This window comes from Phaethon aethereus, assembly GCF_964289735.1.
Source record: "Phaethon aethereus genome assembly, chromosome: Z".
NCBI lineage: Eukaryota > Metazoa > Chordata > Aves > Phaethontiformes > Phaethontidae > Phaethon > Phaethon aethereus.
Genome location: NC_138577.1, coordinates 9,486,164 through 9,503,097, shown reverse-complemented (window position 1 = coordinate 9,503,097; position 16,934 = coordinate 9,486,164). Strand labels below are relative to the sequence as shown.

General features: G+C 43.8%; 1 protein-coding gene across 21 annotated transcripts in view; it reads right to left on the bottom strand.

Annotated features, from left to right (window-relative positions):
- The window catches only part of CELF4 (CUGBP Elav-like family member 4), a gene marked incomplete at its 3' end in the record, with an annotated part of 708,661 nt that extends 699,034 nt beyond the window's left edge, over positions 1-9,627 (bottom strand). For all 21 annotated transcript variants that reach the window (XM_082013607.1, XM_082013596.1, XM_082013609.1 and 18 more), the window contains exon 1: positions 8,288-9,627. In XM_082013607.1, coding sequence (XP_081869733.1) covers positions 8,288-8,567 — 280 coding nt within the window. In that variant the 5' untranslated portion in view covers positions 8,568-9,627. The remainder of the gene's footprint in view (positions 1-8,287) is intronic.
- Positions 9,628-16,934: the final 7,307 nt, after the last annotated feature.

Below are 16,934 nucleotides of genomic sequence, written 5' to 3'. Positions count from 1 at the left end.
TCGTTACATTAGTATAATGAACAAACAGCTATGTGCCATATTAAACTCTGCATATAATTCCAGGGATAGCCTGTTAAGTCACCTGCCACTTTCACGCAAGAGTATGATCTCTGTATTGTCTTTTATAAAGGAATTATTTAGAGACCTATATCAGTCTGTCTGTACTGAATGCATGTTTTCATTAATATGCATATATAATAAATAGTTGCATGTGTGTGTGATATACAAATGTGGCAGGCACACTTCTATCTCTGCACATGCACGTTTCAGATAAAAGTTCATTCTTGGCTGCACCTTTCACGCAAACTATGTCTTTTTGTGTTGTCCAGATTTAACAAAGGAAATTACAGACCTCACTACATAAAGGAGAAAGAATAGCCTGCATTAAATAAAAAACTGTGTCTGCACTGCACCTTGGTCTATCAGACTGTAAGGAACTTTCTGGTAGCAAAATACTTTGAGAGACCTAACAGCAAAGGCCCCTCTCACCGGCAACTCTGTATCCCTGGAAGCATCAACATTGCCAACAAAGCCATCTATGAAATAGTTAATGTTAAACAATGATTGTCCATGTTCAACAAAGGAGGGAGAAATAAACAGATAAGGGTGAGGTAGATCGAAAGCTGCATGCCTCATTGGCTGAGCTGTTGGATACTTCTAATGCATCTGAAGGGTTTGTTACTAAGAACCTGTTAAGTATCTTTAAACCTTTGATCTGTAGCCAGTCTTAACAAAGGTGACAATTAATTAAAGGAGAGTGCATTGCAATAAAGTTACATCGTGGTCAGTTTATATATACTGTCCAAAGCTGGTTCACAGAAGTCACTGTCAATTAAAGTCTTCTTGGAGTCCAGTTCATTATCAATTTTTCCCCCTTGCCTTGATCAATATTTTTGGCTGCTTCTGCTTGACAAACTTAACACAATGTCTATATCTATATGTCTTGCCATTCATTTACATGGAATAGATGGCCGTATATGATTTATTTTTAGCTACTATGTATGGTCAGGCACTTTATTTGAGAGGTTTAGAGCTCTCATCCATCTTTATTTTAAGGAGCGACAATAATAAGCCCTCTCTTCCTTCGAGGGGATGTCAGTTGGATATAATGAATGCACATTAAAAGCTGCATTCACCTGCGTGTGCATTCAGGCTGTGGCTCACGGTGACAAAAGCAAACAAATGCAATATCTGTGGTGACACCCTGACTCCAGCCCACACCGAGCGATGCACTACAAAGTGATTCAATAGATCTTGCGATCCCCAAAATGCGACAATGCATCTCAAGGAGTTAGAGAGAGACGGAGGCCTCTGTAATATATACGCCAGCTCAGTCAGCGAAGCGACGGTGGAAGAAAAGATATAACTTTAACTCACCATGGTTATTATTTTTTCCTTTTTCTGCTGCAGATTTTAATACATAAGGGTCAGTCCGCCATGACAAGCCCCGGCAACAGTCATAGGGGCATCGGCGGAGCAGTTAAGTGAGTGAGAAATGTGGCAGAGGTCAGGCTTTTGTCAGTTCCTCAGATTTCTTTTAGTTTTAGTTTCACTTACTGAAGGAAAGCTAAGTTAAGGGACAAGCCAGAGAGCACAGAAGCCGGTAGCATTAACTGCAAGTGTTGTGGGTTGCTATGTAAATCCCCAATCCAGAATTTTAAAGGGAATGTGAAACACTGAGTAAGCGCAAGCCTGCACCAGGATTTCCAAACGTGAACCCACCGAAATGATGGCAAAAATCTCACTGACTTCTGCCCAGCAAGCAGGCAACAGGCCTTCACTCCCTAAGTAAAATGGGGGCTTAAATGCTGGGATTAATGAAACAGTAGCCTATTTGTTAAGGCTGGGATTCAACTCAGCTCGCTTAACACCTCACCTGCTTAGTGCAAACTCTTACCGGGCAGAAACCAGACACCGCTTGATGGGCAGGTCATGTTGAGCTCTGCAGCCTGCTGCTTTTATAGAATATTATTTTAAAACTATAGCAAACACCTACGTGAGTCTTTGGGCATCTGACACTTTTTCTCTATTTTAAATGCAGGTAAGCGGCACAACAGCCTAAATCATCTCCCCCACTTTTTCTCCCTTGGAACCATTACTGCCTGTCGCATAAACCCGCCTGGGTTCACACTTGATTGACGGGAAGGATGGTAACAGCTCCTTTAGTGTCGTTATGGTCTGTCGGGTCAGTGCGGCTGGTATGCATGCGCACAGGGTATGCATGATAAAAAACACCCTGATGTCTTGCTGAAAAATGTGGCTGCATGTTTCCAGCTCTTAAGGCTAGGGGAGGCCCTCCTCGGCGAGCCAGCCCCATCTGCCCCTTGCTTTTGACCACTGCGCATCAAGGGTCCTCTGCTCGCTCTCCTTGACAGGTACAATCCACTTTTTGGTTGAGCATAAGACACCTTCTGTAATCTCACACACTCTTTACCTAGGCAAAATTTCAAGATACTCTCTGACAACTTCTTTCAAAAGACTTTTCCATCAGCCTCTTGGCTTTTAGTATACTATGCAATTTGAATCCTCTGCTAAAGAAATCCCTGTCTGTGTCACTGGCCACTGGCCGATGCAGGACGCAGGACCAGATGAACCACGGTTTTCATCCAAGGTGACAAGGATCCTCAATTTTTCCCTCTACTTCAGTGCTGGCATTCTCGATCTCTTCTGGCTGAATACAGGAGAAAAAAAAAAATAAAGCAAAAACAAACCATCCTCTTGTTTCTGTTGTTAGACTTCAGAAATCAGTAAATTCCTGGTTGAGCCTTTAATTAAAACCTTGTTTTGGCCAAGTAAATACTATGAAATTTGGGTGTTGTTGCTATTTTTTTTTTAAGAAAAAAAGATGTACCTTTTTTTCCTTCCCTAAAATGCCCAAAGGCACCAGTATATGTAGATATTGAGGGATAAAAACAATCATAATCTGTAAATGTGTAAGAAATATAAGTCTAACCTGGAGAAAGGTAGGAGAAGAAGCAAAAGCTCTAGAAACACAAACTTTAATTTCTTTCTTTCCTCTACATTATGCAACTTTGAAAAAAATCCATTCTTGTAGGGATGATTAGTTGATATGGTAGTGGGGCTAGCTGAAGAACAGCTTTCAGTGCAAAACTTAACAGCCAAGCGAGAGATCCCAGAAAATTGGAGTTTGTGTTGGAAATGCTGACACAACCGTAACAACAGCATCATAACTGGCTGCAGCTGCTTTTAGAAACCAGAATCCATATCCAGACCCCTGAAAGAAGACTTAACATATAGCCTTCTAATTTATGAAACAATCTGGGCTATCTGTTCGACATTATCAAAATACATACATGCTCATCTGTACAGGAGATTATAATGTACGCGGGGTTGCTTTTTTCCTCTCTCTTCCATCAAGCTATCCAATTGCAATTTGATTGTTTTAAGGAGTTGTTCTTTAGACCGAAGGCATAAAGCCTCCTCTGTTTTATTCCAGTTTATTTGTGCATTTACCTCCCTAAAACTTCTTTGGTTTACTACCATACTAAATGCTGTATGTGTTGCTTTCAACCAGGCAAGCCTTATGTTTCAATTATGGAGGAGTTTATTCAGCACCTGTATTGCGTTGTGCTTCTTTTCAACTAAATTTCTATTTCCCAAAGGCTATATACATGAATGTGTATACATTTCTTTTTCCTGTATGTATACTCACACACAAATTTATATATTTATACATATATACAAATATATCATCTTAACTGAATGCTCATTTTCACTGCACCTTTGAATTTCTGAGAAACCCAAAACCTTCATAAACATCCTTAGACTTAACAAGGTTTCAATTTTTCTATCATCTATCTTTGTAATCAAACAGAACACAACATAATGAATGGAAGCCTTGTTTGCCTACACCCGAGGTGTCTTAAATTTCAAAATTATTTATACTTTGGAGAAGGTAAAACAGCAAAAGAACTAAATTATTCTTCTCATACTTTATTTTTCTAGCTGCATTGAATGCTTGTTGAGTGAGGTTCGTGTCAGGTAGGAACACCATTTTAACCACAGGACTGCAATGGTGGATTTCAAGGAGGTTTGGGGGGGAGCTGTGCTTTTTTTCCCCCTAAATAAGTGTTGAAAGAATGTTGTAGCTCTTAGGGCTATGAAAGACTCTTGTTTTCCCACTGCACACTATCTCCACTCTGTAAGTGCACTCACCCGCATGTGGTTCAGTAAATCTCAGTTAAGTGTGGAATGCTGATTTCTTCTGACTTCCTAAATAGAATATTATGGAGACCTGTGTGTTTTAAATTAAAACACATTCCAGGCCTTGGGTACAAGCAAGCTTCGATAGAAAAGGCTGTTTAAACCTATGGGGACAGTCCTATATTTAGATTACATTAATTCATAAATATTATACTAAATACCACTTAAATTGGCCTTAAATGACTTCAAAGATAATGCATTATAATATGGCTGTCCTGAGAGCACTAACCTTTATGTCTCCCAGTAACTCAGCCTTTAAGCATACTCCACTGCTAGATAAGAAGGGGGGAAGTTATGAATGAATGGCTTGCTAAATTGTTCAAGTGTGATTAGTTAACTCTGTGCGTGTGTGTGTGCGTATGTGAGCGCGTGGGTGGGTCAGCTCAGCCCCGGTAGATTTCTACCCGCAGATCTCAGCACACAGCCTCTTCCCAAACCTAGAGCAAAGTACCACAGCAGGAGCGTGTTCCTGCCCCGTGTGGAGTGAAGCGAGGACGGGGGAAAGATGCAGCAGCTACGCTCGTGTCACAAAAGCTTGTTTTCTCAGGGATCTGGCAAGTCTTTCCCGCCTCCCCTCACATGCTGCTTCCCCCATACGCTTTTCTCTCTTCTCGTGTCTGCAATAGAATCACGCTCCCCTGCCTCTTCCCTGGCATCTGGTCTGGTATCAGCCAGGGCTGCTGGTGAGAGAACCTGGGACTTCACTCTCTTTTTTGGGAGGGGGGCATAGTCATGTACTTTCTCTTCAGGTTCTTAATTTTCAATTTCCTCCTGCCATACAGTAGCACCACAATAAGACTTCTTCATAATATTTTTGAGAATACACATCCTTTCCTCATTTCAATGGATTTACACCTGAAATTACTCTGGTTGCTACATTTTTACTTTAAGCTAATTCCAGTCTCTTCCCTCCTCCCAACACAAACCCACCCTCTTCCCCTCCACACCCAAGATTTGCTCTCCGTACACTTAGATGAACTACAGCCCACTATTAACCCTTCAGGGTATACCACTGCCACAGCCTCATCCCCTGGATTAGGCATGAAATCAACTGAGAGTGATGGATCAATTAATGTATAAGCATTATGCATCACTTATGGAAAGCATCTTGGGGTTTCATATTGCCATCCTACCCCTGAGAGCCAAGTTGGACTATCTTTATGCAATTCTTCACTTATGCCTGCGAAGCAAAGCCAAAATAAGGAGATCCGAGTGAATACTATACTTCACATGACTACATTTAGAGAAGGGAAAAGAAAGAAAAATAGATTAAAAATGAAATAAAATGAAATAAAATAATAAAAAAAGTCAAACACAATCCTCATCCTTCAAAGCCCAATCATGCTTTTTGACTTAATAGTAATTAATCACTACTGGCAAGAAAGTAATTTTTTTCCAGGTAGCCAGAGGCACATTTTTATCAGGATTAGCTAATAAATCAGCGGCATCACTAGAAAGGAGTTCAAACTCTTCTCGGATGTACTAAATAAAACCAATCTCTGAAACGATGGCAACTCGGTGTCTATTGAAGCTTCACACAAACCCTACCCTGTGTAATAACAATCATCATCATCATCATCATTTTTCCTTCCAAAGTCCAAAACTTCTAGGAGGTTAAAAATGACTGTTTCTTTCAAGATGAACTCATGCAATTTGGTTTGATGAGGTGACAAGATTTCCCACCTGACTTTTTTCCTAGGTTGCAGCTTTAGAACAGAAATGAAATGAAGGGAAATGAAGTTAGTATCTTGCTTAATTCAGGAATATGTGTTAAGCACATCCAAGCAAGATAAATGATCCCTCTCTCTCTCTCCCTCCCTCCCCTCCTTCCGGAGTTTGTCTCTGTGAATACGGAATACAGTAAAGAAAAACTGAACTGAAAGAGGAAAAATTCACATCTATGAGATGGAAATTAAAGTTAGCGCATATACTGATTAATTACAGGTTTAAGATAGAACATAACAAAAGAATAAAATCTCATCAACAAATCAAAATAACCTCCTCCACCATGCTTCATCGAGGTCTTAGCTCAAAGATTTCCTCTACACTATGTTGAGTGATTCTCTTCAGTGTAGCTTTTACTGTTATTTTTATTTTACAGAAACCTTAGATAATATTTGCAAACACATGTGTGCACACACAAGCTCAGTGGCTACTCTCACTATGCCTCATCTATTAGACAACACCTCCCAGGACCTTTCCTTTCCTGTTCTTATTATTATTTTAATTGTTATTATTAATAATTATTATAGTATGGATGTCATGTTTAAATGATGTCCGTCAGACCTTGATATGGCTTCTAGCAAGCTAGTCTGAAAAGGAAAACAAGGTTCAAATAGGCTACACTGATCATTGTAAATATGAGAAGGGTGTTTGGAGCGACCGGCAAGAAAGGAAGGAAGAAATATCCTGTAACTTGGATTGAGACCCCAGTCCCCGAGCCCTGAACATTTTCTCTAGCCTGTGCAAAACTGGTACATTGCACTGTCAGGGTATATTTTCATTTGCATTTCCTGAGGGTGGAAGAGAGGAGGAGAGTGAGTGGGAAGGGGGAAGAGATGCCTGCTAAACATGCCATTAAGTTCAGGATTTACAACTCGCCAAGGCATCTGGAAAGCTGAGAAACCAGTAATGCCATTACCAGTGACTATCCCTGCCAGGAGTCCACCAAGCTGGAGTAGACACTGCTGCTGAACCTCTCCTGTAACTGAAGCAACTTCCACTCCCACCGTGGCACCCTGCAAAACCCTTTCTTCTCCTGCACTAAATCCAGAGTCACACTCCAATCACTTCTGATCAGATCTTTTTCTTTTTTTTTTTTTTAAATAACTACATATCTAATTAAATAAATACACATACATATATATACAGAACCTGAGTTAATAAAGTGGCTCCCTTCACTCCTGGGTCTCTCCTGCTCCTAAGCGGGGCTACCATGCAAATTATCTTCAACTTCCTCCCTGTGAGCCCTGCTTTCCTACCGAGGACACAAGCATCTCTCCCCCACTACACAGACCCTCCCCCACACCCAAAACGTAGCATCATCTAATCTGAAATGCACCTCCGGAGAGCCTAAGCTAAGCAGGGAAAGGAGCGGGCAGAGATGGAGTGAGCGAGGCATTGCATGGGGAGTATGTCTCCACTACCTTTAAAGAAAACCTAAAAAGTTCCCAGGATGGACTTTGGGCACATTAAAGTAGTGCTTGGAATATGCCTGCTTGGAGACTTGTCCCCTCTGGAACTAAACTGCCACCCATCCCTCCTGGCTCACCCTCTCCAACGCACACACACACACATCGTGATTTTTTATACCCCCCCGCCCGCCCCCGGCTTGAGATAGGCTTTTTTATTGTTGTTTATATCCCTGTTCCCACGCTGAACAAAACCAAACTGAAATACCCCCCCACCACCCCACCCCGAGCAGCTCACTCTCTTCCACCTCTGGCTTTGGAACGGACTAAAATAATAATTGTAACAGCAGTAAAAATTAAAATTAAAAAAAAAAAACCTGAAAGAAAGAAAACAAACAACAAAAAAAGGTGCCGGTGCCTGATACACAACAGTTGTAAAATAGGGGCTTCCCAGCTCCGCGCAAACACACGGACAGACACACGGACACACACACCCCTGGGTGGAAAATGTGCGGCTCCCGAAGATAAATAAAGAAACCCTCGTCGTCGTTTCAGCACCACCGGCGTGCGGACAGCTGCCCGCCCGCCCCGCCGCCCGCTCCTGCGCTCGCCTGGGCGCCCCGGCTTTCCCAACTGCCTGCATCTCCCCCCGCCCCCCCACCCCGAAAAAAGAGGGGGAAAGAAATAAAAATACTAATAACTAAACCAAACGGATCTGACTCCTTTCCCTGCCTCTCCGTCTTCTTTTTCTAGGAGGGTTTATTATTTCTTTCCCTGCCCCCCCAGCTTGCCGCCTCCGCCCCCGGGCCAACCGAAAATGAAATAAAATGAAATGAAATCGAAAGGAAAGAGAGAAAGAGAGACCCAGAGAGGGAGCGGGAGCCTGCCTTCCTCTCCCGATCTCTCCCGGGAAAGTTCAGGAGGTAACTCACCTTTGTGCATGCCAGTGAACCTGTCCTTCAGCACCGTCAGTTCATAGATCTTCCCGAACTCCTCGAAGAGCGGTTTGAGGTCTTTCTCGTCCAGGTTACGGGGGATCTGCCCAATAAAGAGCTTAATGGCATCGTGGTCCTTCATTGGGATGGTGGATGGGTTTCCGGGACTATGGTTTAATCCGTTCATATGCCCGTTGGTGCTGGGGTTGCTGTGATTGCTACTCAGGCTGGTATTGTCTGGTTGTCCGTTTGCTAACGTGGCCATCTTTATATACATAGAGAAAATCTTCTTTCCTTTTTTCCCCCCTCTTCTTTTCTCTCTCCCTCCCTCTCTCCCTCTCTCTCTCTCCCTCCCTCTCTCTCTCTCGCTCCCTCTCTCTCTTTCTCACACACACACACACACTCACACACACACACACTCCTCCCTCTCCGTCTCTCTCTCTCTCTCTGGGTCTGATCTGATTTTTTTTTTTACATTGAAGATCTGTGTCCTTTCCGTTTAAACAGGCTGGATCGGTTCAAATTCCCAGCCAGACTAGGGGGTGGGGTGTGAGTGTGTGGATGTGTGTGTGTGCGGGGAAGGGAGGCTGGGGGTGGGAGATTGCTTTTGCCTCTACTCTGGCTAAACCCCCTCCTCCCATCCAACCACCCCCCTGTCTGTCTGCCCGGGAGAAGCTCAATGGTATCTTCCAACACAGCCCCTGGCTATAAATAGCACTAGGCGCATGGCTCTTTGAGAGACAGTCAATTTCTATTGTGCCAAGTGAGCAAAGGGGAACGGTTGCGTTTTTAGGACCAATGATGATGATTTTTTTTTCTTCCTTTTCCTTTTCCTTTGCAAGCCCTCCGATCAATCGCTGTCGTTATAATTTCAGTCATCATCGGGAAATCTGCCTTTTTATTTGAGAGGGAAAAAAACCCCAAACCCAAGGTGTTCTGACTTCTGCCTAATATGATGGTGTCTCTTATTTATTATTTACTCTTATTATGATTTCGCAATTGATAATAAAAACAGTTCAGATACGGACGAATCCTCGGGCTCAGAGGTTGCTTTTGCTGTTGTTGTTGTGATTGTGATGTTACAAGCTCTCTTTACTATATCTGTTCTTGTTGCATCTAAAAGAAAAATGCATGCTCTTTAAGCTCTTTTTTTTTAATTATCCTGATGATGATGACATCAAGCTAGGGAAGGCGCAAACTGTATTATTGTAGCTCTTTGGAGGGAGACGAAAAATGTCGAGATGACTATTGTTAATTTTCATGCTGCCGATATTTATTTTATGTACAATCAGTGCGGGCGTTATCTCCTATACTAGCTGCGTTTGGTGTGCGTGCATGCGTGTGTATTGGAAAGGGATTGATTAGATAAGATTTTCTTGCCCGACTTTCAAGCCATCAGGATATTCTGTCTCTCTCTGATGGAAACATAAATCGTATTTTGTAGTCATCAGGGATCGGGAGTTGCTTGTCCGAACAATGCTCTCTAGACAAGTGTAGTCTATGGTGGAAATGGAATCAGCTCTCCTTTCATAGTATCTGGGGGTGGGGAGGGCAGGGAGGCTCGGATTAAGGACACAACTCCCCCTTGTCCCCCAAATAATAATAACAGTAATCCAGACAGTAACAAAACAAGTCTCTGCGTGTGCTCAGAGCAATTTTTTTATTATTATTGTTATTTTTTTTCCCTCCTTTCCCCCGCTTCCCCTGCAAGCTGTGCGGGAATGAAGCTCGGAGAAACACCAGCAGGCGAGCTCGGAGCTTGCGAGTTACCTGGTCTGAACCCCCCCCGCTCCGGACAGGCTGCAGCCACACGGCGCCCGACTACTTCCCCTGCCCCAGGGGGGCTCGCAGTCCCCCCGCCGGACCCCTCCGCTCGGCCCGGGCCGCCCCCGGGCACCGCGGGGGCTCCCAGCCATTGTTCCCGGCGCCGCTCCCGGGGGCAGCGGCGGCCCCGGGGGGCGGGCTGGGAGCGGGACCCCCACCCCGGGCCGCCTGTCCCCCGGGAACGCCGGGCAGGGCGCCGGTGACACGTGTGACTGTAAACGAAAAGGGCACGCGTGGAGGAGCGATGTTATTAGTTTAAATTTGCGACGTTCCTGCATGTTTTATTGACCGGAATTTATTTTTATTTCTGTTTTGGTTTTTTTTAAACAGACAAACAAACAAAAAAGGAACAAAAGCACCACACCTTTGTAGTTGTTTTCACTTTATGTGGGTTTTGCTTTAATAACAGAGCAGCAAGTCCAACTCCCCCGCTCCTTAAAAATTAAATATAGTAATAATAAAAAAATCAACCCATGGCTCAGCTACTACAACTACTCCTGTGACTGCCAGTCTTCCCGTGCCTTAAACGAGCGCCCCTGCCAGGAGACGAGCGCGGAGGGGCCCGATCCTGGGGACGAGGAGTGTCCGGAGGGGGGGTGCGGCAGGGCTGTGCCCCTCCTCTGGGCGACGGACGGTCCCCCCGGAGGGGGGGGAGGGGAGAGCGGTGGGGCGGGGACGGGCCCGGCCCTGCGGAGCCGCCCCGCCGCCGGATTTCTCCCCCTTCCCCCGGGACCCGCACCTGGGGGGGGTCAAAGACCCGAGCCCGGCCCCCGGCAGTCCTCGCTGGGTTTTACGACTCTTTAAATATCTTTTCGCCGCTCACGGGGAGGCAGCCGCTGTCAGACGCCTAACGCCGGGCTGGTGGCAGGCACCGGGCATTGTCTGCTGCCTGACCAGGCATGCTATTTATTGGGGTCTAAGGAGGGGATCTGTCTGTCTGCCCATCCCCGGCACGCACCTACAACATTTAAAGGCTAAAAGACACGGAGATTTGACAGCCCAGGAGCCGCGGGAGGGTAAAACCCTCAGAACAGCCCCTCTCCCAAATTCCCAGCCCCGTGACTCACCTGCTTTCAAATCCTGCCTTCTGTCTTGGACTGTGTAAAAGAATGACAACAACAACAAAACCCGCATGAAAGAAAACCTTCCGTCACCCTCCCCCAACCAGGACATTACAAATCTTAATATCCACTCTTTCTGAACCTTAAAACCGCACCTGTGATAGAGCTAGGAAGGCTCACTGAAAGAAAACTTGTTAAACCTTTTTTAAAGAAGGAATATCCGGTATAGCGAAAAGTGAAACAGCATCCGACATCGATCCATCCCAGGGATAGCTCTGTTAACACCTTGTCCATGAGCAGGCCGCTCTGCCTGCAATCACGGCTTATCCCAAATGAAAGCCAATTAGAAGAACAGGGCAGTGAAAAGAGTCATTTTGTTGCTCAACGAGGGTGTCCTTTTCGTAACAATATATATTTTTTAAAACTTTGAGCTGGTCCACGCCCCGTTTTCACAGAGCAGCAAGTGTAGTCATTTAGAAATGGATGCTGTTCAAGTACAGCCCCCTTGGTGCACAGGCACAGCTGTGAGGGGTGGCAGGATGAAATAATATGGACACAAATATTGCTACAAGGGCTCTGGGATGAACACAGCTGCTGCTGTGGATGGAAATAAGCTATACCCCATAAGCACCTTTACACATGTACAAGGGGCTGTACTGGATTTTAAACAGATACAGGCAAAGGAGCAGTGAAATTGTTATCTATAAACCAGCCTTCGCCGAACAGTTCCCAAGTGAGAAATGTTCCCGGTGTAATCACAGTGGGTCCAGTTCAGCAATCCATAAGCAGGGGAGTCCACAGGAATTTCGTAAGAATAAGGTCTTTTGTAACAGGCTCCAGTTTCTCCCAGAGAGTAACAATTATTTATCTGTTTGGAACCAAAATAAAGCACTTCAAAATTTTTCCCCCTTTTTTTTTTCCCCTATGTGTCTACTTGCAGGACAAAAAGCAACCCCCTCCCAAGCCCATTTACAGCCCCATTTGTTCCTGCTCCTTACTCTGGTTAATGTCTTTTTTTGGGAACACAAACACTATTTATTTTGGGGTAGATTGCCAGCAATTTTTACCTCCTCAGAGGGAATGCCACTCCAAATCAGCACAGCTGGAAAAACACACTGACATTGTTAGGCCAGGAGCAGCGAGATGCAGCGGGACCAGCCACAGGTCTCACACACCTCGAGTAAGAAGGGTTTGCAGACCAGGCTTTGGCTTTTAATGTGCCTTTCAAAGGGCTTGATTGATTGCTGTTAATCCTGTGAACAACTTCGGTGTTGTTAACAGGACCGCCCGCATTAGTAAAGGTACTTGCATGCATTAGTATGCTCCTCGTCCCCATGACGTCAATAGACAGCTTTCCAATGACTTCCAGGAGGGCTGGATCAGGCCCTTGCTAGCAGCAAGTTTTTAATGAACACCGTTTGGTGCAGGGAAGGGGGGCACCGTGATACATCAGTCCTGAATATCTTCATTCTCCAGGAAATGAGCAAGTAAAGAAGAAGAGCGGGAATAGGCAGAAAGGTTGCTGGAGGGGGATTCTTCTGCTGAACTTCAAAACCCTAGACCCATAGCACACAGAACTGTCGTTTGCTGAATGATATAAAATAAATTGCAGGACAGTTTTGTTCCCAATAAATAAACAATTTATGTGAATTTTGTTTTTAAATAGTTATTTACCCTTCTTCAGCTATTCTAGGTAGCTAAACCAGGCCATATACTCCCAGATTCTCTGCTAGCTTATTTTATTGAGATTTTCCAAATAGAACATGAGACTGTTAATAGCAAAGATACACATTCTGATCACAGTTCAAAGATACAGCTCTCAGCTACTATTAAAGGACCCAATCCTGCCAAATCTTCTTGTTTAGCTGGGGTTGTTTATTTCAGCTTGTTAGGCTTTCGAGGGAGTGCTGACAGGATCAGGGCCTATTAGATACGTAATCAAATAAAATAATTGAGACCTGCATGTGGGCCTCTAATACATCAAACAAAAGGAGAGGGACCACCATCCCCTAAACTTGGGGTGAGAACCCAAGCATCAGGGGATGGACCTGATCCCGAAAACCTTAATCTGCATTGTTGTTAATCAGCCTGCTGTGGTCAGACGGATTATTCATCTGAGGAAGGATTACTCATGTGAACATTTGCAAGATTGGTCCCTGAATTAATGCGTGAATCAGTGTGGGTTATTTTTTTTTCTTCTTTTTTTTTTCCCCTCTGCCTTAGTTAGAATCAAGAAGGTTGATTGAGGAGAGAAATGAAAAACTATTTGCATCCAAAGGAGCTTAGTACAGGATTGTAGTCAATGTAGGCAACAAAAGGTATCACTATAATAAAAAGCGATTTTGTTATCACTGGTGAGTTTCAGGTGGTAAAGTGAAGGCTGCATACAAACTGGAGGTTAATAAAGGACAGAAAAATGTAAGAGAGCATGTATGTGTGTGTTCACATGCATGTTTAGGCACAGGATTTGTGCAGACACATACATCCACATCACTACACTCCACCCAATGGATTCTGCTATTTCAACAGAGTTCTCCAGAATATTCCTATTACCCACCCTGTGAACACTATAAACAGGTTGTATTAGTCCTTTGAAAAGAATATAAAGTTTATTATCTCCCCATCCCTTTTCCATAATATGTATGTCCCTGTACATAATGCATAATGAAAGCAGGCAAGCTTGTATCAGAAGGACAATAATGCTTCATGTTAATACGGTCCTTTTCATCATCAAGTCGTTGTGCAATCATTAACAAATTAATGCTCACAGCGCCCCTGTGAGGAAGGGAGATTTCAGTTTAATAGGATCTGGTAGCACCCCAGTCCAAATATTGCCTGCGACTTCCTATAATATAATCCTGTTCAGCTTTGATAATCTGCATATGTTTTGGCTGAAATTCTCTGAGTTGGGTGCCTGTGTTCTGTTCAAATTCTTTAATTACTTCTGGAAAGTTGCAGCTGGAGCTTTTTGTCTGTCCCTCAGAATGACCTGGAGGAGAACTGGACTGGTTTGAACTGAGTCAAATGAGATGCCTTGTAAAGCTCTCCTGTCCCCATGCTTTACAGTACGATACTAAGAGCTGACAGGAGGTGAAGCTCTTTCTCAAGTCTTTTTGCTATCTCTGGGAAAATCTGCCCCAAAGTGGCCAATTAAAAGCCTTGGGAAAATGGCAGGTCTCACACGCTCACTAGAGAAGCAGATTTCCACAGCCAGATTCCCTCGTGACTTGGCTCTCACCAGGTGCGCTCCAGCAGAGACAAGGTTATTCCTGCCATTGCAGGATTGGCCTGGGACAGGCCAGGAAAAATTGGAGTCTGGATACCTGAGACAAAAGCAGGGAGTTTGTCTTCCCTGTGCTTTTGGGGACTGACAGAGAGCTCCAACAGTGAGACTAGACCAGAAACTAAAAAGAAATAGCTGGGGAGAATTCAGGAGACCTGGAAAGATCAAGGAGGTTGGAGTATACTGGAATGGGTTGAGAAGAGACACAAATAGGGAACAGACTGGGGTTCAGACTCAAGGGTAGTACCTGTACTAGCAAATGAACCAGGTCCAGAGCATAGGGTTAAGGAATTTACTAATTGCCTTAATCTTAGCACAGTCCTGGGCATGGTTTTGGCCCTTATAAGCCTCCCAGGCACCTTCCGGGTGCAGTTTGGAAGTCAGCACAGACCAGTAGGGTGTTTCCAACAGGCACTACAGACAAGGATAGCGTGTTTTTTTGGTAAAAGGGAGTTTAGCTATATGGGCATGTGGTGCCGTGCCATTTGGTCCCAGGGTTAAAGATTTCTCCAGTTATTTATTTGCATTGACCCAGTTAGCCATGGAGAGCTTGGGAGGAAAGGTTGTGCTGAGACGCAGCAGTCTGCCTCTCAGTAGGAAGAATCTGAGAAAATGGTGAGAAGTAGCAGGAGAGATAAATCTGATGGGGAATTGTCTGTGGCAGAATAACAGGGAAAAGGGAAGGATTAACATAAGGAATGCAATGTAGGAAAACATTTAAATAAATAAACCGTGGAAAGTGTAGTGTATCTGAGCGCTTGTGGGGTTGGCAAACTGAGGGACAGGGCACTGGAAAGCTAAAGGAGGAAAAAGAGACTGAGAGAGCACCAAAAAGTGAAACTGGATACTGGACTGAAAGTGGGAGGGGGAATGCAGAGTGAGAAAGGGATGGATCTGAGACAGAGATGAGTTAAAAGAAAGGGAAGTCATGCCTGGAGGAGAATATTTGCCCCACAAAGCCCACTCTCCTGTGTGCTTGAAATGAGAAGCAGAAAAACCCCGGTCCTCTGCAGTCAACAAACGGCACTCACTGCACATGCCATCTACTCTGTGAGTGATCATGTAATTAAAAGCTGAATTATAATGCATCTGTACAACAAAGGAAAATCCAGGTTGTGCACGTAACCTCAATTCTGGGGGCTCTTAATATTTAAGTGCTTGTCTCCGCAACCAGAATAATTTCTTTTTAATTGTGTGCATGTTTATGTGTGTGTATGTGTGTGTGCTTGCATGTATGTGTGTGCATATGTGTGTACAGAATTATATTTATTAATTAAGGTGATGAACATGAGGCAAAGAGCTGTAAGGAAAAAAAAAACAACCCTCTTTTTTTTTTTTTTTTTTTTTTTTGTCTCTCCGTGTTGGGATTTGGGGACTTTAACTTAATTCAGGTTAAAGATGTATTTTAAGCCAGCTTTTCGTGTGTGTTGTCCTCCCACAACTGTAGTCACAGTCAGCGCATATTCTTGAAAATCAGGCCTAACTCTGAAAAGGACTTTAAGCAACTAATTCACATTTGGGCACCCAGCTGCTTGCTGAACTTTGGAGAGAACCAAGTGTGGAGATTAGATGTGTGACATTAGAATCCCAAGTCAGTGGTCACTTTTCAAGTGGAGTTTTACAGCCTCAGGAGAAACAATGACAAAGTTGGTGCTCAGATTCAGAACACCCTGATATCCTGTGGCATGTTTGACTTCTGAAGCTGTGCCCAGTCTCACTTTGAACGATGTATGTTGTAGGCACAGTCTCAATATTGGATTTGTTTGCATGAATGAATACTTGTTTTACAAAACCCATTCTTGCTCCTATTTTATTCTCCAAGCAGCCAGAGGGAATGTCAGTCAGGGTCCAGCATCAACACTGCTGATTTCACGTACCTCATTCTAATGCAGATGCATGGCAGATGACCAAGCATTGACAACGTGTGTGTGTTGGGCGTATGCATGTATGTGTGCATCCACACATACACGTCTATGGAAACACTGTAAACAGAGGAGGAGGGGACTCTACAGCCAAATGTAGAAAACTCCTTCTCATCAGCTTTCTATTAGAATTTCATAGTATTTTTAAAGAAATATTTTTTTCTTATTTTGTATTGCCTCTCTGTATCTATCTCTCTGCCTATTTCACTATCTCTATATCTGTCTATCCATATATCTACAAATCTATCAGTTCTTTGCTGTCTGATAGATGATATCTCTACCTGCATTACTTGTTACTGGTGTTGCAAATATGCTCAGTTTCCTTAATGCTCAATTTTCAAATCCATCCTAGAATTTATGAATGTAATAAAATTTAGATCTGGACTTATACCTTTTTAAACTTCTATTTCTTATTATTTTTGTCTGTTTCTGTCCAGGATAGTAAATCACCTATACCGCTGGCTGTCTTCTAAAGGCCAGACATGCAGATGCAGGCTGTGAAGGAAAAAAACAAGGATATACAAACTCTCCAGGGCTTCCACAGCAAAGGGAGA